Below are 24,769 nucleotides of genomic sequence, written 5' to 3' on the forward strand. Positions count from 1 at the left end.
TCCAATAGTACGAAAATGTGGCTTGCGTGCATGGGAGCAGACGAAAAAAGATGGAGGTGGATTGAAGATACAACTGAATAATATCAGGGTACCTTATTCCATCATGGAGACGAAACCCATCGTTACAAGTAAATATTTAATTAATTAAACAAAACATTAATGGTTTAAAAATAGGCCAGTGTATGAATGCAAAAGCTACATTGAAGGAAAATAATGCAGGTCTAAGCTTACGTGTTCAGGCCTAGACTTCCATCAGCATCTTTCATTTGTAAATTTCTAGGCCTACAGTACATGTAGTTAAATATGCATCATGACCGTGGCGTGTTTGCTTCTGTCAGTTTTGAAGACATCGTTTATGGAAATGGATGCGTATTTCTAAATCACAAAGAACTGAGATTAAAAGTGGGAAACATGTTTATAATAATGAGAAAATCAATCTGACAATAGCATAACGTCATAACACAAGACTACTGTACAGTATATATATTCCATCTTTTGTGGTAGTGACGCACCAAATGTGAAAGGAAAGAAAAAATGCGATAGCTTAATTCTAGACTGATGCTCTAATCATTAATGAGCTACCAGGCCAGTTCACTAGAAATCACCACCCTGAGCATTTGTAATATTAAATATAAGAGAAAGAGAAATACATCATGCACTGCCAGACTGGAATCGATCCCAGGACCCTCCGATCTCGACTGATGCTCTACCAATATTAATATAAGCTACCTGGTCGATGACGATCGATCCAGTCCAGTTCCGCCACATATCAGTGTGTACAGTTATTATAATAAGATAACTAGTATGTACCATTTATTCCTGTATTAAAACATTATGCACCGGTACAGTTCATATATATACATGTGGAATCTTTTTTAAAATTTTAAATCCCATTATTACTATAGACATTGCTACACTACTATGATTAAGGAAATAATAAGTGCACAACCGGAAAAGTAAGTCGCGAGTGAACGAAATAACAATGATGCATCACCACAAGCTTGAACTAGCTTTCAATGATGCCACATGAGCAATTCAGCAATACATGTAACTGGAGTCTCCTATCAAACATACCGTACATACTGCCACGCTCGATATCAAAAAGTTTCTTGTTATGCTTTCTGTTTATGATTACAATTGGATGGTGCAGTGTGCCCAGAGGGACTCGATGTGGGAGGAAACTGGAGTGCATGGGTTTGCTCAGATGATTCATTTCCTCCCTCTGCTCGATGACATTCCAGCTGGGCAACAAGAGTGATTGATAAATGTTGAAATAACTTTTATCAATCATAATTTTTTTTAAATACAAAAAAAAAATGTTATTATCTAATAATGATTAGCTTCTGAAATAAGTGTCGGTGACATCAATAGCCATTTCAAATTCAGAAACAGTATCCTTATAGGTTCAAATCTTATACATGTACAAGGAACCACTCCAAGGTAACTAGACCGAGAGATCTATGGTAGGTGGGAGAAAATAATAGCTGTGAAAATTAATGTCAGATGCTGGCTAATCATGATCAGCCTTCAAACATATGTTTTGAAAGCCAGTGGCTTGACCATGGCCACCAGGCTTATAAGCTTATCAGTTAGAGACAAGTTGGTCTGTCGCATATGATCTGATACAGTCTTGTTTCAAATAAAAAAGTATTCTTTTATTGTGTAGAGATCAAAATAGGAGTACATATAATACATCAAGTAGACTCAGACTTTCTTTAAAAAAAACTCTAAAAAACAAATAATAATGATTCGAGGCAGTGTGTAATTTTCTACCTGTACAACATTTTCAGTCAGATTCTGATCGGAAAAAGTGAAATTCCGATCAGATTTTGATCGGATTCTTCAAAATTCAGTAAGAATTTGATCGGACAAGGATTCTGATTCTAGTGTAGCTACTAGCCAGTACCATTTAGAAGTAGAAGTACTATAAAGGAAGTAAAGTGACAAATTGAGCAAGGTGAAAAACAGAATTAAAAGATGTTTTGTTTACAAACTGAAACAATTCATATGCATATTAATTTCTTTTAAAGGTCATGGAAATCAGGTTTTGTTTTCCTCGTTACATTCTGCACTCCTGCAAGGACTGCCAAGGGAGCCCACAGAGTGGAGAAGGTATGAATATGTACTGATTAAAGGCTTACACTACCACTACCACTAAAAGAAGTATGACAAAAATAATACACTTAATTTGTAAGATACTTATGGGTAGCAAAAATTCTTATACATGTATTTTTATAATTACATTCTTTTTGGAAAAATGTTACAAGATAATTCAATTTATGAATATCACTTGTTTTAAGAAGCTTCTCAACATATGTTGATATTTATTGGTCCCTTGTTTAATTTCCAGTTAAGCATAAGACTGCAAATATTGCAAAAGTGTCAATTAAAAACTAAAATATATGCTATAAGCACTTGCCTCTATACATGGTATACAAGGGGCCGCCTTGGCCAAGTGGTTAAGGCATCTGACATTCTGCTACTGCTAGCCCTCCACCACTGGGTCGCAGGTTTGAAACCTACATGGGGCAGTCGCCAGGTACTGGCTGTAGGTCGGTGGTTTTTCTCTGGGAACTCCGGCTTTCCTCCACCACCAAAACCTGGCACGTCCTCAAATGACCATAGCTGTTAATAGGGCGTAAAACACAAACAAACCAAACTTGTATACAACAGAAGTTAGTTAGATTGATGTAGTTTCGGTCAATTACAATTATGAAATGTGAGAAAAAGTTTTCAACCATATGAAATTAATGTCGATTTTGTTAATTTTAAATACCGAGGAGAAAAAGCCAAAAAATTATATGTATAAATCTGCTTCATCATATTGTGTTTATTGGTATTTTGAACCACAACTTGATGTATTTTATGGTGTGCAGGTCGTATGGTAGACCCCCAAAGACTCTCAAGCTGGAGGCCAGCTTTGTTCCTTTTGATGAAGACATTCTCCCTCAAGACAAGGACAAGACACTTGTTAGTCGACCTTACTTTCACATATTTTGGACGGATTGTGTAAGTTTTGTGTCTGATTTATTAATTATAAGGCACTGTAACAAGACGGTTTAATAGATTTTCATGATTGTGTAATCAGTATATGATATGNTCAGTATATGAAATTATTACATGTTCCTTAGATCTTTGTTATATAATACATATACTGTATACCNTACATGTTCCTTAGATCTTTGTTATATGACACATATACTGTGAAAAGAAAAAGCTTACATCTGATTTGTGAATAGTTTTTATAGTAATACACAGTGAAAGGTTGATGATCTAGAAAACATAATTTCTTACTGTAGTGGTTGATTATGATGTTGAAGAACTGATTTTCTAAGAATTTGAAAGTATAAAAAACAACATTATCTGGAAAATTTGATGAAAAAGTCTTTCTTTCAACAAGTTATTACTGTATAATAAATTACAAGCAAATACCACAACCCTATGGAGAGTCACCTGTCCTATTTAGGTTAAAAGAGGTAAAAAATGTTTCTTTCTCATAAAATAAGCCAGGTAATCATCAATCGTAGAAGCATTGATCAAAGGACAAACATCGATTCTGCAAGGAATAAAATCATACTGCGTATATTTTGTCATAGAAGTATTTATGCCGTGACAGTATTTCCATCTTGCTAATAAAATTCCTTCATCACATATATATATGACACCCAATCTGAAAAAAGTAATATATTGGCAGAGCAGACTGCTTTTGTTCAATGTCGTATATATGGAATGCCCCACCAAACCCCTCTTCTGTAATTTGGGTGAATTTATCATGTCAGACAGGGAACATGAGTAAATAATGTAGTATATCATACATGGTAGTGAGAAACATAGGCTACGTGAAATTGATACTGGAACAATATGGATTTTACTGGTGAAAAGCAAATATGATGTATTTGACCTGGCAATAGTTTCCTGGTATACAGTACATTCTAGTGGAAAAACCCCTACTGGAATTTTGGTAACCTTGAGAATATGAAATATTACATTATTATATGCCTGTCGAAAAATTGGACATATTATGTTATCACGTGAGCGAGCGGGTGGTTGGGCAGGCGTGCACAGTGTCTGCTCGATATCTCGAGTGATTTTCATCAGATTCACTTCAAACTTCATATGAAGGTTAATTACTGTGAAAGCTCGAATGAGTTCGTTAATCACTGTTTCTACAGTAATTTATGGAATGATGCCTTCTTTATTCAATTCACCATGTGACTGTGGTATTATGTACCACTTTGCGGTAACCTTGTATAGTTTAAGTCATGTTTGATTGGTAATACATAGTCAATATCTTGTTACACTATCTTATCCTATATCTTTATTTTGTTGTCAGGACCTTGACACCTACAAGCAATCGGTGAAGGAAGAGTTACTAGAATGGCACACAGCACTCAAAAACAAGAACAACCCAGACTGGCTGATTGCAGTTGTTGTGAATGATGAAAGCAAGATTAAGTCCAAACTGCTGCCCAGGTCCTCGGTCATAGACAAAGTAAAAAATGACTTCTGTAGCAAGCAACCGGACAGGTATCAACATCTTTTAAAAACTTGTATCAATTTTAAGAAGTATGACAATGTCATTTAAAAATTAAAATATCAGTACTAGCCTAATACTGATATTTCAAATAATTAACTGCTATTGATATTTAGACTACAAGGGAATGGTATCTATTAGCTCACATGCCTGAAGGGCAAGTGAGCTTATGCCATGGTGCAGCGTCCATCGTCCGTCAACTTTTCCTTTAAAACACTACTTGGCCTGAACGGCCCAGTAGATTTTGACTAAATTTGGTCTGAAGGGTTGATAGGCCGCAATTTTGTATTAACAGTGGGTGTTGCCCCCCTTGGGGCAGAGGAGAAGGGCCCAATAGGGGAAATAGATGTTAAACTTTTAAAATCCTTCTTCTAGCTTAGGGATCAAGGGATTTTATTCTAATTTGGTCTGAAGCATCCTTGGGCCAAGGGGACTCAATTTTGTATTAAACATATATCCAGGTGAGCGCTACAGGCCCTCAGGGCCTCTTGTTACTATACTTGGATACGATTAAAGTTCTAATAGACATCAGAAGTGAGTGGATGTATCAATGCATACTCACAGCTGAATTGTGAATTATGTCAACTACATGATCATATACTTAAAATATAGTAAAACTTTTCATGAGAGACTGCTCTTTCTACTTATATATAAGAGACCTTTTAACACATGTGGTTCTGTCATTGAATTGTCTTCTAGTTACCTCATCCTGAATATTCAAACTGTTTAATTGCCTTTATGACAAAATACTTCCATTTCCAGATGTATTGTCTTGAATGAGCCACTTAAGCTGGACTCAAAGAGTCAAGAGTCTTGGAATGGCTTTCTTGGCCGCCTGAGAGGACTAATGTTACAAGCATTTAGTCGACACCTCAGCAAGTATGAGGAAAACATGAGGAGCCTCAGAGAAAAACGAAATGAACCTGGCTGGGACTTCGTTAACTTCTTCCTTGTTCAGGTAACAGAAAGCTGTATTCATTTTCAGTAATCTTTTGCTATGTAATACATATATGTATGATATTGTTGAGGATTCTGCCAATCAGCATAAAAATCCTAAACTGAAAGGGTCCATGATACTTAGTATTTAACCCTTCACCCCTATGTAACTTTAGTAGACTCTACCATGCATTGATCTGGATGAGTCCATTATGGTCTACAGTGGTGAAAGGGTTAATGATACTTAATGATAGATATATCTGGTACAGAATTTTGTATTTCTACACCAGACTCAAAACATAATAACTGTTTTAAATATGTTCTGTAACCTAACATGTTGTTACCTTACAGCATGTTCTGTAACCTAACATGTTGTTACCTTACAGCATTATGTAAATAGAGATTGAATGTTGTATATATGATGTGTTACCATGAGATTAGTTTTATGTTACCTATGTCGAGTCTGTATGACAATGCCCTGAAATTCTATTACCATGGGGAGCTTGGGTTTAAGTTACACATGTTTGGTTTGCCTAACAAATCAATGCTACATATTATGTGTTACTAGGAAAACGCCCTGATCAAGTATTGATTGTTGCATCAGTGATGAGTTACCAATTAAGGGGAGATGCAGTTTATACTAGAAAATTTGGATCTAACTGATGATAGCCTGACACAGTTTGATTGAATGTTTTATCAATTATATTTTTCCAGGAGGAGTTGGGATTTATGTTTGAGATGCTGGGTCTACATGATCATGCCCTGATTCAGTATTGAATGTTTTATCAATTATATTTTTCCAGGAGGAGTTGGGGTTTATGTTTGAGATGCTGGGTCTACATGATCATGCCCTGGTTCAGTATTAAATGTTTTATCAATTATATTTGTCCAGGAGGAGTTGGGGTTTATGTTTGAGATGCTGGGTCTACATGACGATGCACTGATTCAGTATGATGAATTGGATGCCCTGTTCTCACAGTTTGTTTTGACACAAGCCACCACTGGTAGTAAGTGTTGTGTGTATTTGTTTGGTTACATATTATAGCCACAAAGTAAATATAATAATTGCAGCCAATCAACTTAGATCTCTTCAATCATATCACTATAGTAATACAGAGGGTTTTTTTCTGTGGAGGGGGTCCATCTGGCTGTTATTATAATCATGCAAGATTCATTTCCCCAAAATAAGTGGGTACAAATGTTTTTCCACTGCCTCAGGAGATGGTAGTAAGGGAACCCATATTTAATATGGGAGAAAAGGTGTTTTTGAAAGAACTGTCAAGATTTCTTGAAAGTATTTCTCCCACTGTTCTTTAGCACACACAAACATATAATGCTGAATTTGATGCAGACAATCAATACATTACCAATGATTGCCCTGGAATAAACAATTAAACGTCTGACACAAGCTGCCCCCATTACTGACCAGGACCCATTCATAACTGATTTCTGTAAATTGAGTTTTCAGTTTTATATGATTAACAATTCTTTTATTACAGAAAAAGCAGCATGGATGTCAAAATTTATGAAGGACTGTACTTCCTGGGCAGGGCTGTCATTGCGGAAAGCGATCAACCTTGACAAACGTGACAAAGTCAAACATAATGAGGCCACCTTGCTGGATTTCCGGAACTACCTATTTTCTCGTCAGTGTGCACTGTTGTTCCTGCTGGAAAAACCATGGGAAGTGGCTCAGAGGGCTGTCAACTTCCTCCACCAAACCATACAAGAGGTCAACACACTCAAGGTGAGGGGGGTCTTTACACACCACAGTTTATATCTTTACATCAGATCATGTTTACTGGGTATGTAGTTAGGATTTGTTTTTGATAAAAAATGTTTAAGTAAATTATGAACAAACAATATTAAAGTACCTGTTAGCATCAATATTTTGTGAAAATAGCAACAGGAAATACAGTGTATATAAATACTCATTGAATATAGCTCTAAATATATAACTGTTTTTGAACTATAAATAAAATGTTTAATTAAGTTCAAAAGCAGCCTAACCTAGCAGTAAATGTTATTCAAGGAATAACATATGGGAAGGGGACCAAAATGACAAGACAATTGCAGCAGTAGATCTTTCTTGACTGATTAGAATTAACAATAGTTTGTTGACATAAGATGTTATTTTACGACACCTTAATCACACGTTCCCTATTGACAGGTCGTGATGCCAGAGGCAGCCCTGGACTGCTGGGTGTTCCTCAGTTGTATGGAGATCCTACAGACATGTGAAAAGCACACAGACTCCTCACAGATGGAGGCCTACTCCCTGTACACGGCCAACCTCCGTGACTACACACGGCGTAAGGTAACCAGGGATCAGTACTAAGATCTGCTTCATGTACTATCATGATTTTCTTGTGTAATCAAATCCTATTTGCACTTAACCAAAGTGAACTCACGTGACTAATTTAAAAATTGTTCGTGTTAGCTTTACAGTATAGGTGAGATGTGTGGCCTGACACCGGACAATACACCCTCCTCTGAACAGCTGACCATGGTGCTAGATCTTACATCGGGCATGGGTATTGAGGAAGACTCAGGTTTGTTGAATTGGTTTGAGAGGGAATCAAATCATACAATTGAGATTTTGTATTCAACCATAAATTATTCTCACTGATGATATATAAATATGAGATTCACTTTATGATGACTGTCTATGACAGTCACAATCAGGTCAAGAAATTGTTTCATTGCACAGGCCAAATAAAATTAATTACTTGGTTCTCAGGCCAATTTTTTTCAAAAGAGATGCAGCAGGGCGGTATTTTTTTATTTTCATTTTACATGGCCAAAACGAGACGAGGGCGATTTTTTTTTTATTGTGTAGTTTGTAAAACATACATTGTGGGCATTACCTTGTCTTTTTATAGTTGTGTAGAGACCCAGATTTTTTTAAAGACGGCGGCTGGCGCATTCACGATTTTTTTTTTTATTACTTTCACGATAAAATCGGCAATGCGGTGCCCTAAAATGAAATACGCGCGGGCCTGAGAACGAAGTAATCAATCTTTTTTGGCCATACCTATTTACTCTTTATAACAAAAAGATTTTTGTGGTCATTTGATACAAGTTGCTGATAACAAGCTTGTGACACAACATTCCATATCACATAGCTCTCTATGGTTGTAATTTACTAAAACAAATACAGATGTTGGTGTTAAACTGAAAGTAAAACTAATGTTTTCATGACTGGTATACTACACACATTCATTTCTCCCTTTTTCAACGCAAAATACTTTTGCCATCCGCAAACTCTGACTTGGATAACTTGGATGTTGTTTGTCTCACTGTTAAAGTCTACAAAGAACCTTTTATAAGTTGGTTGGTTTTGTAATTTATTTTTTAGTTTGTTTTGGGAAAATTAACAGTTTAAACAATATATGTGTTGTTTAAATATTATCAATTGATGTACAAGAAATAATGAAATCGTATTTATATCAACTTGTTTTACATCTACAGAGGAAGATTACTCCGGACCAAATGTATCCCACACACCCCGTCCCAGGGACAAGCTGAGAGAAGCATTATCGTCAAATGACACTTTCCAAAAAATATTCCTGGTATGACTATTACTGAAGAACTAATCAGTTTTGCTGACATAGAATCTGAAGAAGTATAATATTAATAGATTAAAAATTGAACACAGACTTTTAATCTGTGAATTTTAATGAAACCAGCTTGAACGTATGTTACAGTCAACAGGTCTCCCATGAATTTTTAACTGTTGGTTTTTATCAGGCATGATTTCCCACTTTATTGGCCTGTTTGATATGCCAGTCTTTTGGTGACTTGTTTGTTGACTTACTTCCAAGAGTGCTTGAATATTCTTACTCTGAAAATACCGGTAAGTACAATGCATTTGATAAAGGATGACACTTTCCACTTGGAAACATTTCAAATTGAAAACTTGAAAAATCATGTTTTACAGTAAAAACATATGGCTAACAGAAAGTGTCACTTAAGAACTTACCGGGTAATTATGTTTTTAAATGAGTGTATACTGTTTGGACTTTAGGAGCTGTCTGAATTGACCATGGGAACTTTTAAGCACATAGGAAGATTTAGATCAGCAAGACTTATTGGAAAGGACTTGGCAGATTTCTATTTGTAAGTGTTTTACTGAACCAGAATTATATTTTTTGTCAATTTGAAACATTTTCTATATATTATGGCACAAAATATCTTTAAATTTGTATCTTCCTTTAAATAATCAATCAGATTTTAAAATACAGTGAAAGTTTTTACCAAACAGTAAAATGAGGAAATTGTCATTGTTTCTTTATTCATAACCAGGGGAAAATATAATTAATGTATACAGTTAGCAAAATCTGTAAGGATATGTAGATGAATTCAACACTGGGCAAACATGTTCAAAACTGCCAAAAGGTGGAAATATTATACAGCAAAACTCTCTAATGACATAAAACAGCCAGCAAGTGACAATATTATAGTTTGTAGTGACAAAAATGGCCAGCAGATGAAAATATTACAGTTTGTATAGTGACATTATGATTAAATATGTGCTTAAAGCTGTACAGTATAATCGACAAAATACATTTCCCTCACAATCTGTATAGAACAACAAAATCTGACACTCGTGAAAGATTCTTTGACCCTTTCAACCCTACGTTACTCTAGATGTGTCATTTATGGCCTACAGTGATGAAAGGGTTTGATGTGCATGTACAGTGTTCCCGTTACTATTTTTTTATTTTAAGTTGTATTAATGACCCTGATTATAACAGGCGCCTTGGAGAAGCCCAGAAAGCTGAGAACTTTTTGGTGGATGCCATGAAGAGCTATCAGCGTGAAGGATGGCATGCCTTAGCTGATGGAGCTCTGCTGGAACTGGCCAAATGCCAAAAGTTACAGGGTATTGACCACAAGTATCCTTGCACATAACTTTGTAGATATTGTTCGGCATTTATCATTGAAATTAGATTTAATGCTACTTGTATGGTGAACTTCTTCACCCCATTAGGATGTAGCATAGGGACTTAACACGTTCATATGACCCAGAATGAAAACAAAATACCCCATGGTCCGACCCCCAGATCACTTATTGTCAATAATAAGTGATCTGGGGGTCAGACCATGGGGTATTTTTTTTATTTTTTTTTACTGCTGGCTTTGTCTGTATCAATACCCATGAAGTGTTACGCCGGGCAGACAGTTCTAGGCGGGTACCAAAGCTCACAGACACTCTCAAAGACTATGAAATAAATTTGTAGATGTTGCTCGGTATTTATTATTGAAATTAGATTTAATGCCACTTGTTTGGTGAACTTCTTCACCCCTTTAGGATGTAGCACAGGGACTTAACACACTCATATGACCCATGGTCCAACCCCCAGATCACTTATTGTCAATAATAAGTGATCTGGGGTCAGACCATGGGGTATTTTTTTTTTTCATTCTGGGCCATAGGAACGTGTCAAGTCCGTAGGTCACAATCTGTCATAATGTTATGCTAGATTTGCTTTTTATTTATTTAATGCTGACCCATACAGTGTAACATGTCTCAACCAAATATGATAGAATTAGAGTACGCTGTATTTGGCAAATTCATATGGAGTCAGGTTTAATGTTTATCTCGGGTCCATCATTCATAGAATGTTGGTGCCCTATAGTACATATAATAAGCTTGTTCAGTTTTTGCTTCTGCATCATAACTTGCTTAAACATTATCCAATTTTGATGAAATCTTGTATAAAAGATGTACAAAGACTAAGACCAAGTTTAAATTAAAATGTCAGGGTAATCGACAATATGCGGCAAAGTCAACAGGCCACGAACAGTAGTTGTTACAGTGATGACCTGGTATGATAAAAGAGAGGAAATATCAGCCTGAGGACCAGGTATCAAAGCTAGTTTAGAGAAGGTATCCAGATCAGCAAAGAGGTAGGTGTTAACAGGTTATACTGTATCAAGTTCAGTTACACTTGGCCACTGGTTGGCATATGTCTCCCAACAGACTGGGCACTACTAATTCTGGTCCTACCTCAAAGTTGTCCTGAGCTTTACATATCCTGGATAAGAGTATCCTTGACAGAGGCACTAGATACATCAAAACCTGCTGTAGCATAGCCACCAGTACCAACCTCCCTGAGGATGTCCGACAGATCCACCTACAGGACGTCATAGAAACGGCTAAAAACAGTCCAGGTAATGTGACATTAGTTGGCAATTTAATGACTGTAGAATTATAATGGCAATATCAATTCATATTATAAGATATAAGATATTGAGGAGATAATCAAATGAAAAATGTTGAAGAAATGGTTTTGGGTATGCTAAAGTATACAATATCTGGGTATGCTACATTATCTCTTTCAATAACTTGCATATGAAGAGGATGTATGAAAAATTGCTATACTAATGTTATTGTAAGAGTAAAAGAAATTGGCCGGTAACTGAAACTGACCTTTCGTGACATGAGTGTAGTTTTCCAAACAATTGATGCAGCTTTTCTTAACTACATCAAATCTGCTGTTGTATAATGAATGTGAAAACTTATTAAATTTACAGACACGTCATTCACTTTGAAGTTATCGTCTTTATTCCACATTGCTGAAGTGACAGTATTGACCCCGAAGGTCATTGTAGACCAGCCTTTAGAAGTAGAGGTCATCCTCGTAAACAACACCCCTAGTGACATTCAGTGTGACAATTTGAAAACTTCGCTGAAGAAAACAAATAAGCTGCCAAAACTTTTGTCCCAGAAGACGGCGGTGTTCAGACAGGCTAGTAATAGCAGTGCCAAGGAGGCTGTACCTAACTTCAATCCTGTTGCACAACAGATAACCAGTATACTCAATGTTCAGGCCCATTATGAGGGAGCTCCCCAACGGCCAAATACTGCTGGCATTGTCTGTATCAATACCCATGAAGTGTTACGCCGGGCAGACAGTTCTGGGCGGGGACCAAAGCTCACAGACACTCTCAAAGACTATGATGATTTTACCAACTATGCAAGTTGTGATGATGTTGTTATCAAACCTGGAGAAAATAAATTAATATTTGTACAAAAGGTGAGCTATGTCTTAAATAGTTGTGTGTATATTAAATAAAGATATGAAGATATTTTTTTTCTCTATGGACAGTGCACAATCTTTATTTCATTCAGAATTAAATAAGACATGAATCACATAAAAGGTCTACCGATCCACTGACCGTACATTTATTGAGACATTTTCAAAATAACGAAAAATATCCTTGGGTTTAACTTTTTAAATTTATTGTTTAATTTTTTACCAAGTTGTTTATCCAGTTCATGAATTACAAGCAGAATTGAAAAGTTATTTGAATTTTCAGAATATTGTAATAACGATACGAAGTTTATATATATGGACTGAACATGAATACAGTGTACTTTGATATTGGTCTTTACCAGAATACTAGTGCTGGTCACTACAAACTTGGACAGCTGTGGGTGAAAATGAGAGGTATGAACTTCATCAAGTATTTGGAGGCCGACCAGTTCTTCCTTGTTCACCATGATGAACCTAGCTGTGAAATCATTCCTGTTAGTGGAGGTAGGTGGAAGAAAATAGAAATTTTCAAAAGTTTGTTAAAATATAGCCCCAACACTGTACGTAGTAGGGGTTTATATATAGCAGTCACTTTATTTATTATTCTGTTTGTTTGTACTTGAAGGCAAAAAAAAATGTTGAACCAAAGTTAACTCACAATGTACTATGAATAATTCTTCTTAAGATTTTTTTCATATTCCAAAAGAGCATACAAGAAATATCATGAATTGACAAGCTGTACACTATGTGATGATAACAAATGTTGTTAATATCAAAAGTTGTGTAAGAAAGTGTGACAGCTAGAATGGGACAGGCCAAAATTTAAATGCTTTGATAAGGCACTCTGGTATATGTATATATTATGTATATCTTAGTCTCGAGCTAAGATTCAGTAACATCCAAACCTTGGCTTATGCCTCGGTTGGAATTTTGTTACAGAATCTTAACCCTCGACCGAGATAACCCGGTCTTGCTCAGTTACAGGTAATAGATTTTATTAATCTTATTTGCTGATGCTATTTGTTCCTGCCATCTATAGATAAGATAGTGTCTGGTATACAGCAGTGGGTGGAGCTCACTATAGACCCCGGTAGCTTTATACTGAAGGAGGGGGACGAGCTGACCTACTTGACCTCAGATGGACTGACTGTGTGTCAGGAAGAGGAGGAGACAACTCTTCGGGTGTCAAAGATTACAGAGCTTGGACATGCAGTTTTCAGGATCCTGTTGTTCCATGATATCTACACAGTTGACCGCAATGCTGAGGTATGCTTATTTATTTATCAATTGATGATGTTATTCTATATTAGATAATGAATCGCATAAGTTACTATAATGTGATGATTTCCACAGTTGATAATGTTTATATGAAATTGTGATGATTACCTAGAATATCACATCTTATACAGAATATTATCAGTGACCGATAGTTATCTTCTTCTACACATAATGATAATGGTAAGACAGATGCTTGTATATATCGAGTTATCTGAACTAATAATTTGTGTTTGAGTGTTATTTTTCTTCTCTCCACAAAATCACCCAACCAAGTGGAATTTTATGCTATCAAACAATGACAAACCAGTTTGCACTTTCCATTTTCAGGCACTATACGTCCTTTAACATGCACAGATAAGCATGCTGCACATAATACTTGTAAGAGGGTGCTGTAGTATAGATAGGTATAAATTGCATTTGATCAGGATAGGTTCTAGATAGATTCTTGCAAACCAGATAAATATTATGGACTCTTGAAAAGTGGTAAATACTAATTCTCCACCCATTGCACTTATAAGCCACGTCCTGTTTCTAACCAAAACAAAATGGTGTCAAGCTCTTAGTGAAACACAACACACAGAATAAAAAGGATGGATGAAATGCATTTGTTGAATAAATTAAATATGAATAGTACACATTCCTTGTTCTTACCTCCATTTATTACTAAAACGTTCGTTCCATCCGTGTGTAGGCATCTAGTTAAATCTGAAATCAAATGAAACTTTTAAAATGTGTCTTATAGATTTTGCACAAAACTCTTCACAGATCTAAACAAATAATCACCGATTTTGTCGATACACACAGATTGGCATGCATACGTCCTAACATGGAAATGTTAGAATTTGGTCAATGTTAATCAAAATGTGTCGTATAAACTTAAGTAACAGGACGTTCATGAACAGTCGAAATATTCCGCCATGTCAACATACAGATCGAGGGATCGCCAGTATGGGCCAGGCCAAATGACAAACTTTTGAAAGCTTCTTTCTGATTGGTCAGTCAGCTGCAGAATCACTCGTCACCAGCACAGGTCACAAGAGTGCTTTACTACATACTTGTAGCAAGGTACAATGTTTCTAAACATATTAGCGTAGTATATTTGTTAAGGTGTGTTAGAATGGGGATAGTACATTGTTTTTTGTGTCTATATACTGGCGATAAGAACACGAAATTCAGTTTACACTCTTAAGACTTATTGGTCTTGAGTTCAAACCAAATTTCATGTTCTAATCGCCAGTATAGTCACTCAAAACAACGTACTACCCCTAGGTATCTGAAGTGTAAGCTTGCTTTATACCGGTATTTTTATGATACTTTGAATATCATGGAGATCTAGATTGTTTTTTCAGTTTGATGAATTGTTTTAATTAAATGCAGGTACGCCTTGAGAGCGACGTGTTCCCTGATCCAGTCTGCTGTTCAGTGATGTTCTCCTGTCCATTCCATGTTACACACAAACTTCACACGGCCTCCAACAGGTCAGTATACCCATCCTCATCTACATAGGACAACACAAGTATTTATAGTGCATCTGTCATTAGAAAATATTATCAACTAAATAAAATAACTGTATACAGAGAAATGTTCACAGCCTTTTAACTTTCATCCTTTGTTATGATGGCAAATGTATCCATATATATAAACTGTGTATCTTATACATAGAATTTCCACTTTAAAGGACGAAATAAATGTTGACGCATATAAAAAAAAAATCTCAAAATTTTCTAGTTGAAGGTAATTCACTTATATCCATGGTTTGGTTTCCAGCTGCCTATTACATCTCTGTAAATTATAAATTGAATATTTTGGACGCACAGTAGTCTAGTGGTAGGATGCCGGGCTCATGACCGAAGGGTTGCGGGTTCGAGTCATGGCACGGCACTGTGTTGTATCTTTGAGCAAGATACTTTACTCCGCTTGTTCCAGTCTACTCAGCTGTAAATGAGTACATGGTTGGGCAGTGTTAGAATTGTAGAATGCTAGCTGTGAGCGCCGAAATGGCAGACCGGCTGTATGCTCCAAGGGAGTTGAGAAAAGTATTGGCTGGTTGCAAAAAGCCCTATAATAACCACGGATAATAATTTGTGAACCGCTTTGAGACGACCTACAAACTAGGTTGTGATAAAGCCGTATATAAGAGCCTCAACTTATTAATTATAATTATTATTATAATACCGGTATGTGTGGTACCCGCAAACAAAATCCTGAGTCATGGGTTAGTATAGATGTTTTACTGGAATACTCTGTCTGACTGTCATTGTAGGAAGTATCTACAGATCCTGGTCCATGGTAATACCAGGGAGGATTTCACACTAGTCACACCCAACCTGACTGTCCAGTCACCCGACGTAGAGCTGCTGTCACTCAACAAGGCCAATCAGGAACTGGTAACACCTTGTCAATCCTCATTTATCCTTGCCTTGGCTAGATGAATTTCAAAATAAGATATAACACCATATCTGGCACATAAAAGATGACAAAGCCAGATTAAATTGGTCGCGATATTCCAAAACATACCAGCTGAAAAACTCCAGAGTTGGTACGAATGATATTCCATGTAACTATGCAGTTGAATACATGAAAATGTGATGATGTACATGATGTATATTATGGAGCAAAGTTAGGGCTGGGGTATACTGGACTTGGTGTCCGTTCATCCATCTTGTTGTAGATACATATTTCTCCCACCCTTCATAGGTGTGTCTCCCGTTTGAACTGGGAAAGATCAGCTTGTCACCCTCTAGGGGGAGATAGCCACGTGCCGATTAGCATGTACATGTTCAATTGTGACGTCATTAAAATGTGTCGCCGGTAATTGTGACGTCATCAAAAGTGAATGACAATATTTATATCCTAAATGTATTTTTGTTTACAAACATGGCAGACTACTGTCGGTGGAGTTATGACTGAAATAATAGGATGGGAGAAAAATATCATCCCCTACGTGTGACAGAGAAATCTCCAACCCTCGGGGTGATTTTTTGTTGTTGTCTAACCAAAAAACATCACCCCTCAGGTAGGAAATTTCTCTGTCACACCCTCAAGGTAGGGGAAGATTCTATTAATCCATCTGCTTGAAGATACATACCCAGACAACTTCTGCTAAAGTACTAAGATAGAGTTGAAAACTATGCAATTACACTTTGGATTAGTATGCAGGGTAGTTGGTAACTATGTAATTACACTTTGGATTAGTATGCAGGGTAGTTGTTAACTATGTAATTACACTTTGGATTAGTATGCAGGGTAGTTGTTAACTATGTAATTACACTTTGGATTAGTATGCAGGGTAGTTGGTAACTATGAAATTACACTTTGGATTAGTATGCAGGGTAGTTGGTAACTATGTAATTACACTTTGGATCAGTATGCAGGGTAGTTGGTAACTATGTAATTATGATTTTGACAATGTATCAACAGGAATTATTTTTTTGTTGATCAGGTGGTGAACGGCAACATGAATGTGTCCTACATGTGGCAGCTGAAGTCAAACACTAAAAACGTGATCCAAACCAACCTCTGTTTCACCACCACATTCCATTCCATACTGGACCAGGAAAACAAGAGCAGACAACTTTCATATGAATGTAATGTGGAAAACTTCATGGTATGTGTAAATATATTAAACTTTTGACGACTTAACCCATTTGGATAATAAAAATTATTAGCATTGCAAAATTTGGTATATGAACCATGAAAAATACCTAGTAGTTCATTACACTGTTTTACCATATGGTATTGGTGTAATATTTTTACTGTTTCTTCTATTAAAATATTGTCATGATGCAGTTGTATCAATTTTGAATGTTAGAAATTCCTTGATGAAACTTACAGTGTGCTTGTATCACCCCAATGAGGTGTGCAGTGCACTCACTGTTCTAACGACAAGTCACTAGCTCTCTGTGACCTTCACCTGAAGGTCAAAGGTTGAGTAAGTGCAAAATTTCTAGCGAAATCTTGTGGGAGGCATAACTTTTAAGCTGTGAAAGCTTTCTTATAATAATAAATAATAATTGGAGGTTCTTATATACCGCTTTATCACAACCTAGTTCATAGGTCGTCTCAAAGCGGTTAACAAATTATTATCTTTATTCTTGATGGGACCTAAAGTGTATCTGCATCTGAACGTGTGTAGAGCACAGTAATTAGGTGAATATGACCTCGACATCACTGTGCAAGAAGTAAAATTTCCTTCAAACTCATGTTCAGGTTATAACTTATAAACTATTAGAAAAATTTCAGTGAAACCTGAAGTATATCTGTTTAAGCCAAGAGGTGTGCAGTACATTTTAATAAGGTCAGGATTACCTTCACCTGAAAGCCAAAGGTCAAAAATGTGCAAAACATTTGGTGTATGTTGTCTGGGATGTAAATTTCAAGTCATTGATAATATTCTGATGAAACTTCAAAAATACCTACATCATAAAAAGAAAGTTTGCAGTGTGCAACCATGACCTTTGCCTCTAAAAAAGGTCAAATAAGGTCAAAGAAATTATGCATACTAGCTGATATGGGAAGATATATTTTTTTTGTACGTCCATTAAATTTGATGGAAGTATTATGGTATGGGGTTGGCCGGCCGGCGTGAACTTGTATGTCCGGCAATCTCCTTCTACATTTTTTGACCGATCTCTTTGAAACTGGGTATACATTATAATCATGATATGAAGTTGTGTCTCCCTTAAAATAATTTTGATTCGACAATTTTTGCAAACGTTATTGCCCTTTGTTCATTTCAGTATTTGATTTTTTGTCCGGAGATTTTCTCCTACATTTTGTATAGCATGACAGCTAACCACTCATAGAATGATGCAGATCTTATTTCAATGTAAGAAAGTATATAACCGTATATGGCATTCAACGGGCGTATATTGTTCCGCCCCGCGGTACTCTTGTTGTTCATTACAAAACATCTAGTTTTAAGAATAGTTTTCTATATCTAGTTAATTGAAAAAGAGGCTTAACCACTGTAAAGATTGACCTAGGTTTGTACGTTCTAAAGCTGTGTTGTTGTCTCCAGACTCTGTACACTGTGAAGACAATCGTGTCCGCCCAGCCGGAGATGGGAACATGTAAGGTCGGGGCCAAAGCCACACTTCGCATCCACATCCGATCACATGAACAGGATGATGAGGATGCCGACACGTCTTTGTCATATCAGGTCCTCCAGGACAGCAGTATCTGGGCCCTGTTTGGCAATACCTCAGGTAGGTATATACCTCATTGGGAAATGCATGATATTGTATACAGGGAAATTTTCACCTTTTTCACCCTCTGTAATGAGGGCAAATTCATCATTACAGTGAACATTAGTAGACAACATTATATACAGTATAACTTGTCTAAACTGGCCCCTGTCTAATCGGGATCCCTGTCTAAACATGTCCCGGCATATTCCCTATATAAACCATTTCCTGTCCATTCCCGAAAACCGGCTTTGTTTCTCACAAAAGTTGACACAGTAATCAATGTAAAAACAACCTGTTCATTCTGGTATATTTTTCTCAGCTGGCTACAATCTAAAGCAAACACATTCGAAACAAATCAGCGCTATCCAATGTCGGGTCTCCCTTCATTTGTATTATATACTGTATATTTTGTAAATAATTTAACATTGTAATTAAAAAAATGACATGCTGGCCCTGTATAAACTGGACACCTGTGTAAACCGGACAAAGTTTCGTCCCGGTGAAATCCGGTTGAGACAGGTTAACTGTACATAGTGTTTAAATGTGAAGGGTGAAATTAACACTGAGTGGATATAAATGGACTTTCTGTGAAAGGCGAAAGTTTGACTAGGCAAACATTTCCTGGTACGCAGTAGCTACCGGTATATACAATTATACATGTTCAAACTGTACAGCATTATTTAAATCCATGAAAACTTAATACTTTCATGTTAGATTATTGCCAGAATATAAAAAAATATATATACTATTATGTAGTCAGAAACTACTGAAAATGGTCCGTTACTAGAAAAACGTTTTTAATAAGTCTCATTTACCTTAAGAAAAATAAGTGTAGTATGTAATGTATGGTTTACTTTTTCCACAATAAAATCTTCTAATAAAAGATAAGTAAAAGCTCATATTGTCTTAGATTTCATAGTAATATGATCCCAACCATGATAGACAGTGGAGTTGTATTGTTGTGATCCCATTGAGTACCTCATTCCCTGACACACACATGATGCTGAAGGCTGTTTGTGTTGTAGGTGTGGTTCAGCTGTGTGAAGATATGACAGCTGAGATCACCTTGGGTGTTGTTCCTCTAGTGTCCGGGCTGGTGCCGCACCCACCAGTACAACTCCTCAAAAACCAAGCCGGTAAGCTTTTAGGTTTTAAAGGTCTTTATGTTGATCTAAATGATCTACACAGCTCAAGCTTGCGTTGTACTATTTTCACAATTCTTTCGGGAAAAGTTAGAGTTTGGTAAAAACTACAGTTTTGCTCATTACTGAATTTACAGTGTGGAGCCGAGATTGTTAAATTTGTATTTTTACTTGAAATTGCTAGGTCTGCAGTTTTTACTTGATTAGAAATGTAATGAATTCAAAGATTTGCCCAATGTAAAAATTAAGAATTGCTGCAAAAATAAAAAAAATGGAACAAACTGGAGGTCCTGTTTGGACAATAGCATTCTATCAAATTTTGTAGAGATTACTAGATATTTTAATTTGTCCAAGAAAGTTTTCATTACTTGCTTTATTTAGTTTTGAGTTATATATATGCTTGAAAAAATAAAAAATAAATATTTGTAGATGTTTGGTTCAAGCAAGGAGACAACAGCTGTAATAGCAAAAATGACAGCGATATTCCCATGTCCAATCCAGAGAAGAACTTGGTGACTACTCGCACTCTACCCTTCAGTCACGGACAGGTGTATTACTCCAGTATAGCTCAGCAAGTCCATGTGTTACCAGATGCTGGAGACTCCAACTAAAATCCGTCTTCGTTGCTCACATTGAAGATTTTTCAATCTCGTCATCTCTTTATATAATAGGAAAACAAAATAATGACAGAACCAGAAAAGTGTGTCCACATCTACAGTTTTATGGAAAAGAAATTGACAAATAATAGGAATGGGTTTTAATCCAAGACTAAAACTAATAAATTAATAATAATGCTTTAAAAATTTAAGTGAGGTTAATTAAGGGTGTATATTACCCTTCTTTTTCCTTTCCAAACAAGTTTGAGACTTAAGAAATCAGCAAATCTTTTTATAGAAATGTAATATCACGGGTGTTACTATACAAGGTAGCATATGATATATATAATATAGCCTAACAGATCAAGTGGAGTGATAACTAGATTTGGATCGTTTGAAGAAGTAGAGGCTAGACTTTTGTCAACTCGGATTAAGGCACATTTATTGTTCAACTATAACTTGTATGTCACCGCAATGTGTTAGATCTATTTCACTTGTATGTCTATGGAATGTGTGTGACATGTAAGTTGTCCGTCTCTTGAATGTGTGTTAGCAGGTACATCAAATTTGTACCGCACTAGAGTGTGTTTAATAATGAGGGAAAAAATTGATTTGTGTGTCTCGAGTGTATAAGTTGATTTGGGACCATTGCTTGTTCAAAAGTCAGAAATGGAATTTCTGGTTTTAAGTACATTACAGTATGAATCATGTATTACCAGCCAAGAGACTGTGATAGTATATTTATTTTACGCAATAAATATTATTCAATAGTCATTGTAGATTTCTTTATTTTTGAATTGGTTTAAGAACTTTCAAAAGATATTCAGCCTGATGACATCATTGAAATGACACAACTACTTTGTATGGTTCAAGATCAGTATATACATTGTATATATATATACCAAATATCACATACCACCAAAAGGACCAATGGCGAATCAGTAAGGGTAATGCAATGTATTTTTGTCAGTAGCTCTCCGAAGGACCAATATGAGCTTATGTCCTACGTATACGTACCACCGTGTCCAATGTCAGTCATCAGTTCTTCATAACGACTGCTTTTGAACATTGAATGGAAGTTCTCCTAATTTGAATGGAAGCATCCTTAGGTGGTGTGGGATTGGGATACAAAATTGTAGAAAAAGTCCAAATCTGGTGTAGTTCTAAAGAGGGGAAGTAACTCCAATTTATATATTTTTTCTTCACATTCCCCATCAATGAAGGCATTATTTGAAACAAATGTCATTCAAATTGATGCAGTACTTTAGGAGTTAAATACAAACAATGATTTAAACAAAGATTCAAAATTCTATTTATAGGGGAGATACTCTATTTAATATACTTTAATTCACATCCCTTCAATACAATTGTTGTGTGTACAAAATATCATTCAAATCATGCCGTGCGGTACTTTGGAAGGAGTTATGAGAACATTGTGTTTACAGACATAATACCGTTAAGTCAAAAACACTTATACATACAGTATTTTGAAATATATTACAGGATGTTGGTTTAATATTATGATATTATTGTCATGTACATGGATGATCATGTTAGTTTCATGATGAATACAAGTTATAATTCATTTAGTTTGGTGATGTTTAAAATGAATTCAAAGCAAGACTGAAAAATATTCAACTCATGGGTAAAATATACCTATTATTCATCATAACCCCTTGCGTTGTACATACATCTCCACAATACCACGAGCTGCACTCGAGAAATTTCATAAAAATAAATAAAAAAACATGTTATGGTTTCAGGTATATGACCATCATGATAAAATAATTTTAATATTACACTGTACAAATACAATTCCATTTATACATGATCACTTACAAAGGGTCCTGGCACTCTAATTATTCAACCATAAGTCTCTGATTATCCTAATATGATTACACAACTACAAATCCTATATTCAATGTGGGATTATTATTGTCGGCCACAAACTCAAATTTTCAGAAATATTTCTGAAATTGCTTTAAAATTTAAAATGTTTTCTAATGATAATTTCGGCAATGCAATTTTTATTTTAAAACTTACATATGTTAGATTAAAGATTTGTAAATATCGGCCTTTAAATGAAATCAAACAAAACAACTCACAAAAATAATGTTGATATTGGACATTATGGACATAAGAGTCTGGAACATTAAGCCATTTAGTTGCAGCAGAAATAGTATATCTATTAGACAAGTTCTCTACAATAAATTATCTTTTCTTATGTGATAAATGCATGTCTTGTCCCAGTGATTCTAGGCATGATTTATGACCAGCTGTCTTGACTATGAAACTGATACAGGATTAAAACTGTTGATACTGACTGGTCGAGTTAACCCTTTCACCCCTATGTAACTTTAGTAGACTCTACCATGCATTGATCTGGACGAGTCCATTATGGTCTACAGTGTTGAAAGGGTTAAACTTGTTACAACATTCAAACAAATGTTTTATCTCGTACAACACCCAACATAGACTTCACACATTTGATATGCAATCTGCATAACATATGTGTTGATTTATTCCAAATATATTACATGCACATGAATCAATAATACAGTAAACCATAAGGTTTCAACCAATATGGTTGACCTTATGAATAATCGTGAAATCAATTTTAAACTGAACAGAAATACTCCCTGAAAGTTGATGAAATTTCAATGTTCCTTGTTGATCTGATGAAAATTGCACTATCTAGTATTTACAATGTTAGGACTGTTCCATAATAGTCCATGTATAAGGGAGGTTGGAGACACTTGTATTAATGTATATTATGGATAGTGGGGACGTAACACCCTTCAATTCCTTATATCAAACCAGGGCCCGTATTCATGAATCTGTTGTCATGCTCAAACTCAGACTCTGTGCTCAAGCCCAATGTCTTTATTGATGATTAAGTAGAAAAAATCACATTCTGTTGATGATTTTGGGGAGACATCAAACACAAATTCTGTTTACACTTAACTAATTGACTGTGTCACATACTTTGGCGAGTTACAAGAAAAACTCGTTTGAGCACAGATTCCATGCTTGAGCATGAGAACAGTTTCGTGAATACCAGCCCTGCTTCAACATTTGATACATGATTGGGCCTTTTAAAAAGTCCCATCCCTTCCTTGCAGTTAATTCTGGAACAGCCCTTAAATGATGTTGGACCCAAATCATAAATTGAAAGCAATTCCTTGTAAAAAATCTTGTGTATCACATTATATTCTGTTAAAAACTGCAAATGTCACAGCGTGAAAACTTACCCTTTACATTTATCATGTCAAATTTAATTGTACATAAATCATATATCCAATGTCCTCTGTTCAATTTCATGATTGTAACGATGACGATTGCAATGAGATGAGCACATTAAAGAAAATTCCCTAATATTAATTTCGAAGCTAACCAGGATGTTAAAGATAAAATATTTCACCTGGAACATCACAGTATCAAATTGAATGATAGTACAGTAATCGATAAACAAATTTTCTACCAAAGATGCAATACCCTGTAATTATAGAAATATATTGATTTTTCAACATACCATGTTCATGTATTATTAATAAGAGGCCCAGAGGGCCTGTATCGCTCACCTGGATATGTTAGCAAAATTGAAGTTGAAATAGCCAGATGTTGCTGGAAGTGTACATGTATTACATGGTTAGTCACAGGTTGTATTTATATGCAATTGGACAATATCCAGTCATTCCTACATGAAAAGGAGTATTTTGAAGAATTTGCTGTTTCCCCTACTGGTACTGGGCCCCGCCCCTCTGCCCCCAGGGGGGTCAGACCCACCGTTAGGTCCCCTTCACCCAAGGATGCTTTAGACCAAATATGGACATAATCCTGTCATTCCTAAAGAAGAAGGATTTTAAAGTTATTTTTCTATTTTCCCTATTTGGCCCCACCCCTCTGCCACCAGGGGGTTCAAACCCACCATTTATTTAAAATTTATTTCCCTTCCAAAATGGATGCTACTGTTCAAATTTGGTCAAAATACCTTCATCCCAACAGAAGAAAAAGGATATTAAAACTATTCCTCTATATCCCTTATTGGGCC

The 24,769-nt window shown here is 35.8% G+C and overlaps 1 protein-coding gene across 2 annotated transcripts; it reads left to right on the plus strand.

Moving 5' to 3' along the window:
- The first annotated feature begins 31 nt into the window (after nt 1–31).
- Nucleotides 32–24,504, plus strand: LOC110450705 (trafficking protein particle complex subunit 10-like). 2 transcript variants are annotated; one of them, XM_021498358.1, is made up of 22 exons: nt 32–128; nt 2,031–2,112; nt 2,877–3,009; nt 4,334–4,527; nt 5,297–5,492; nt 6,363–6,477; nt 6,970–7,217; nt 7,641–7,787; nt 7,911–8,022; nt 8,942–9,042; nt 9,498–9,589; nt 10,228–10,368; nt 11,544–11,647; nt 12,011–12,513; nt 12,876–13,017; nt 13,553–13,779; nt 15,169–15,269; nt 16,055–16,178; nt 17,234–17,398; nt 18,812–18,998; nt 20,006–20,116; nt 20,552–24,504. In XM_021498358.1, the coding sequence occupies exons 1-22, from the start codon at nt 104–106 to the stop codon at nt 20,731–20,733; spliced, it is 3,432 nt and encodes a 1,143-aa protein (XP_021354033.1). In that variant the 5' UTR covers nt 32–103; the 3' UTR covers nt 20,734–24,504. The 2 variants fall into 2 exon arrangements, with proteins under 2 accessions (XP_021354033.1, XP_021354034.1); XM_021498359.1 differs by lacking the exon at nt 11,544–11,647 and having other exon boundaries at nt 10,228–10,355.
- Nucleotides 24,505–24,769: the final 265 nt, after the last annotated feature.

This window comes from Mizuhopecten yessoensis, unplaced genomic scaffold (genome assembly GCF_002113885.1).
Source record: "Mizuhopecten yessoensis strain PY_sf001 unplaced genomic scaffold, ASM211388v2 scaffold5459, whole genome shotgun sequence".
Lineage (NCBI taxonomy): Eukaryota > Metazoa > Mollusca > Bivalvia > Pectinida > Pectinidae > Mizuhopecten > Mizuhopecten yessoensis.

Excerpts from the sequence above, each read along its gene's own strand:
- LOC110450705 (XM_021498358.1), top strand. The coding sequence starts at position 104 with ATGGAGACGAAACCCATCGTTACAA. Across the intron at positions 9,043-9,497 it reads CTTTCCAAAAAATATTCCTG|GAGCTGTCTGAATTGACCAT; the intron begins GTATGACTATTA and ends TTTGGACTTTAG. Across the intron at positions 13,018-13,552 it reads AATCATTCCTGTTAGTGGAG|ATAAGATAGTGTCTGGTATA; the intron begins GTAGGTGGAAGA and ends TGCCATCTATAG.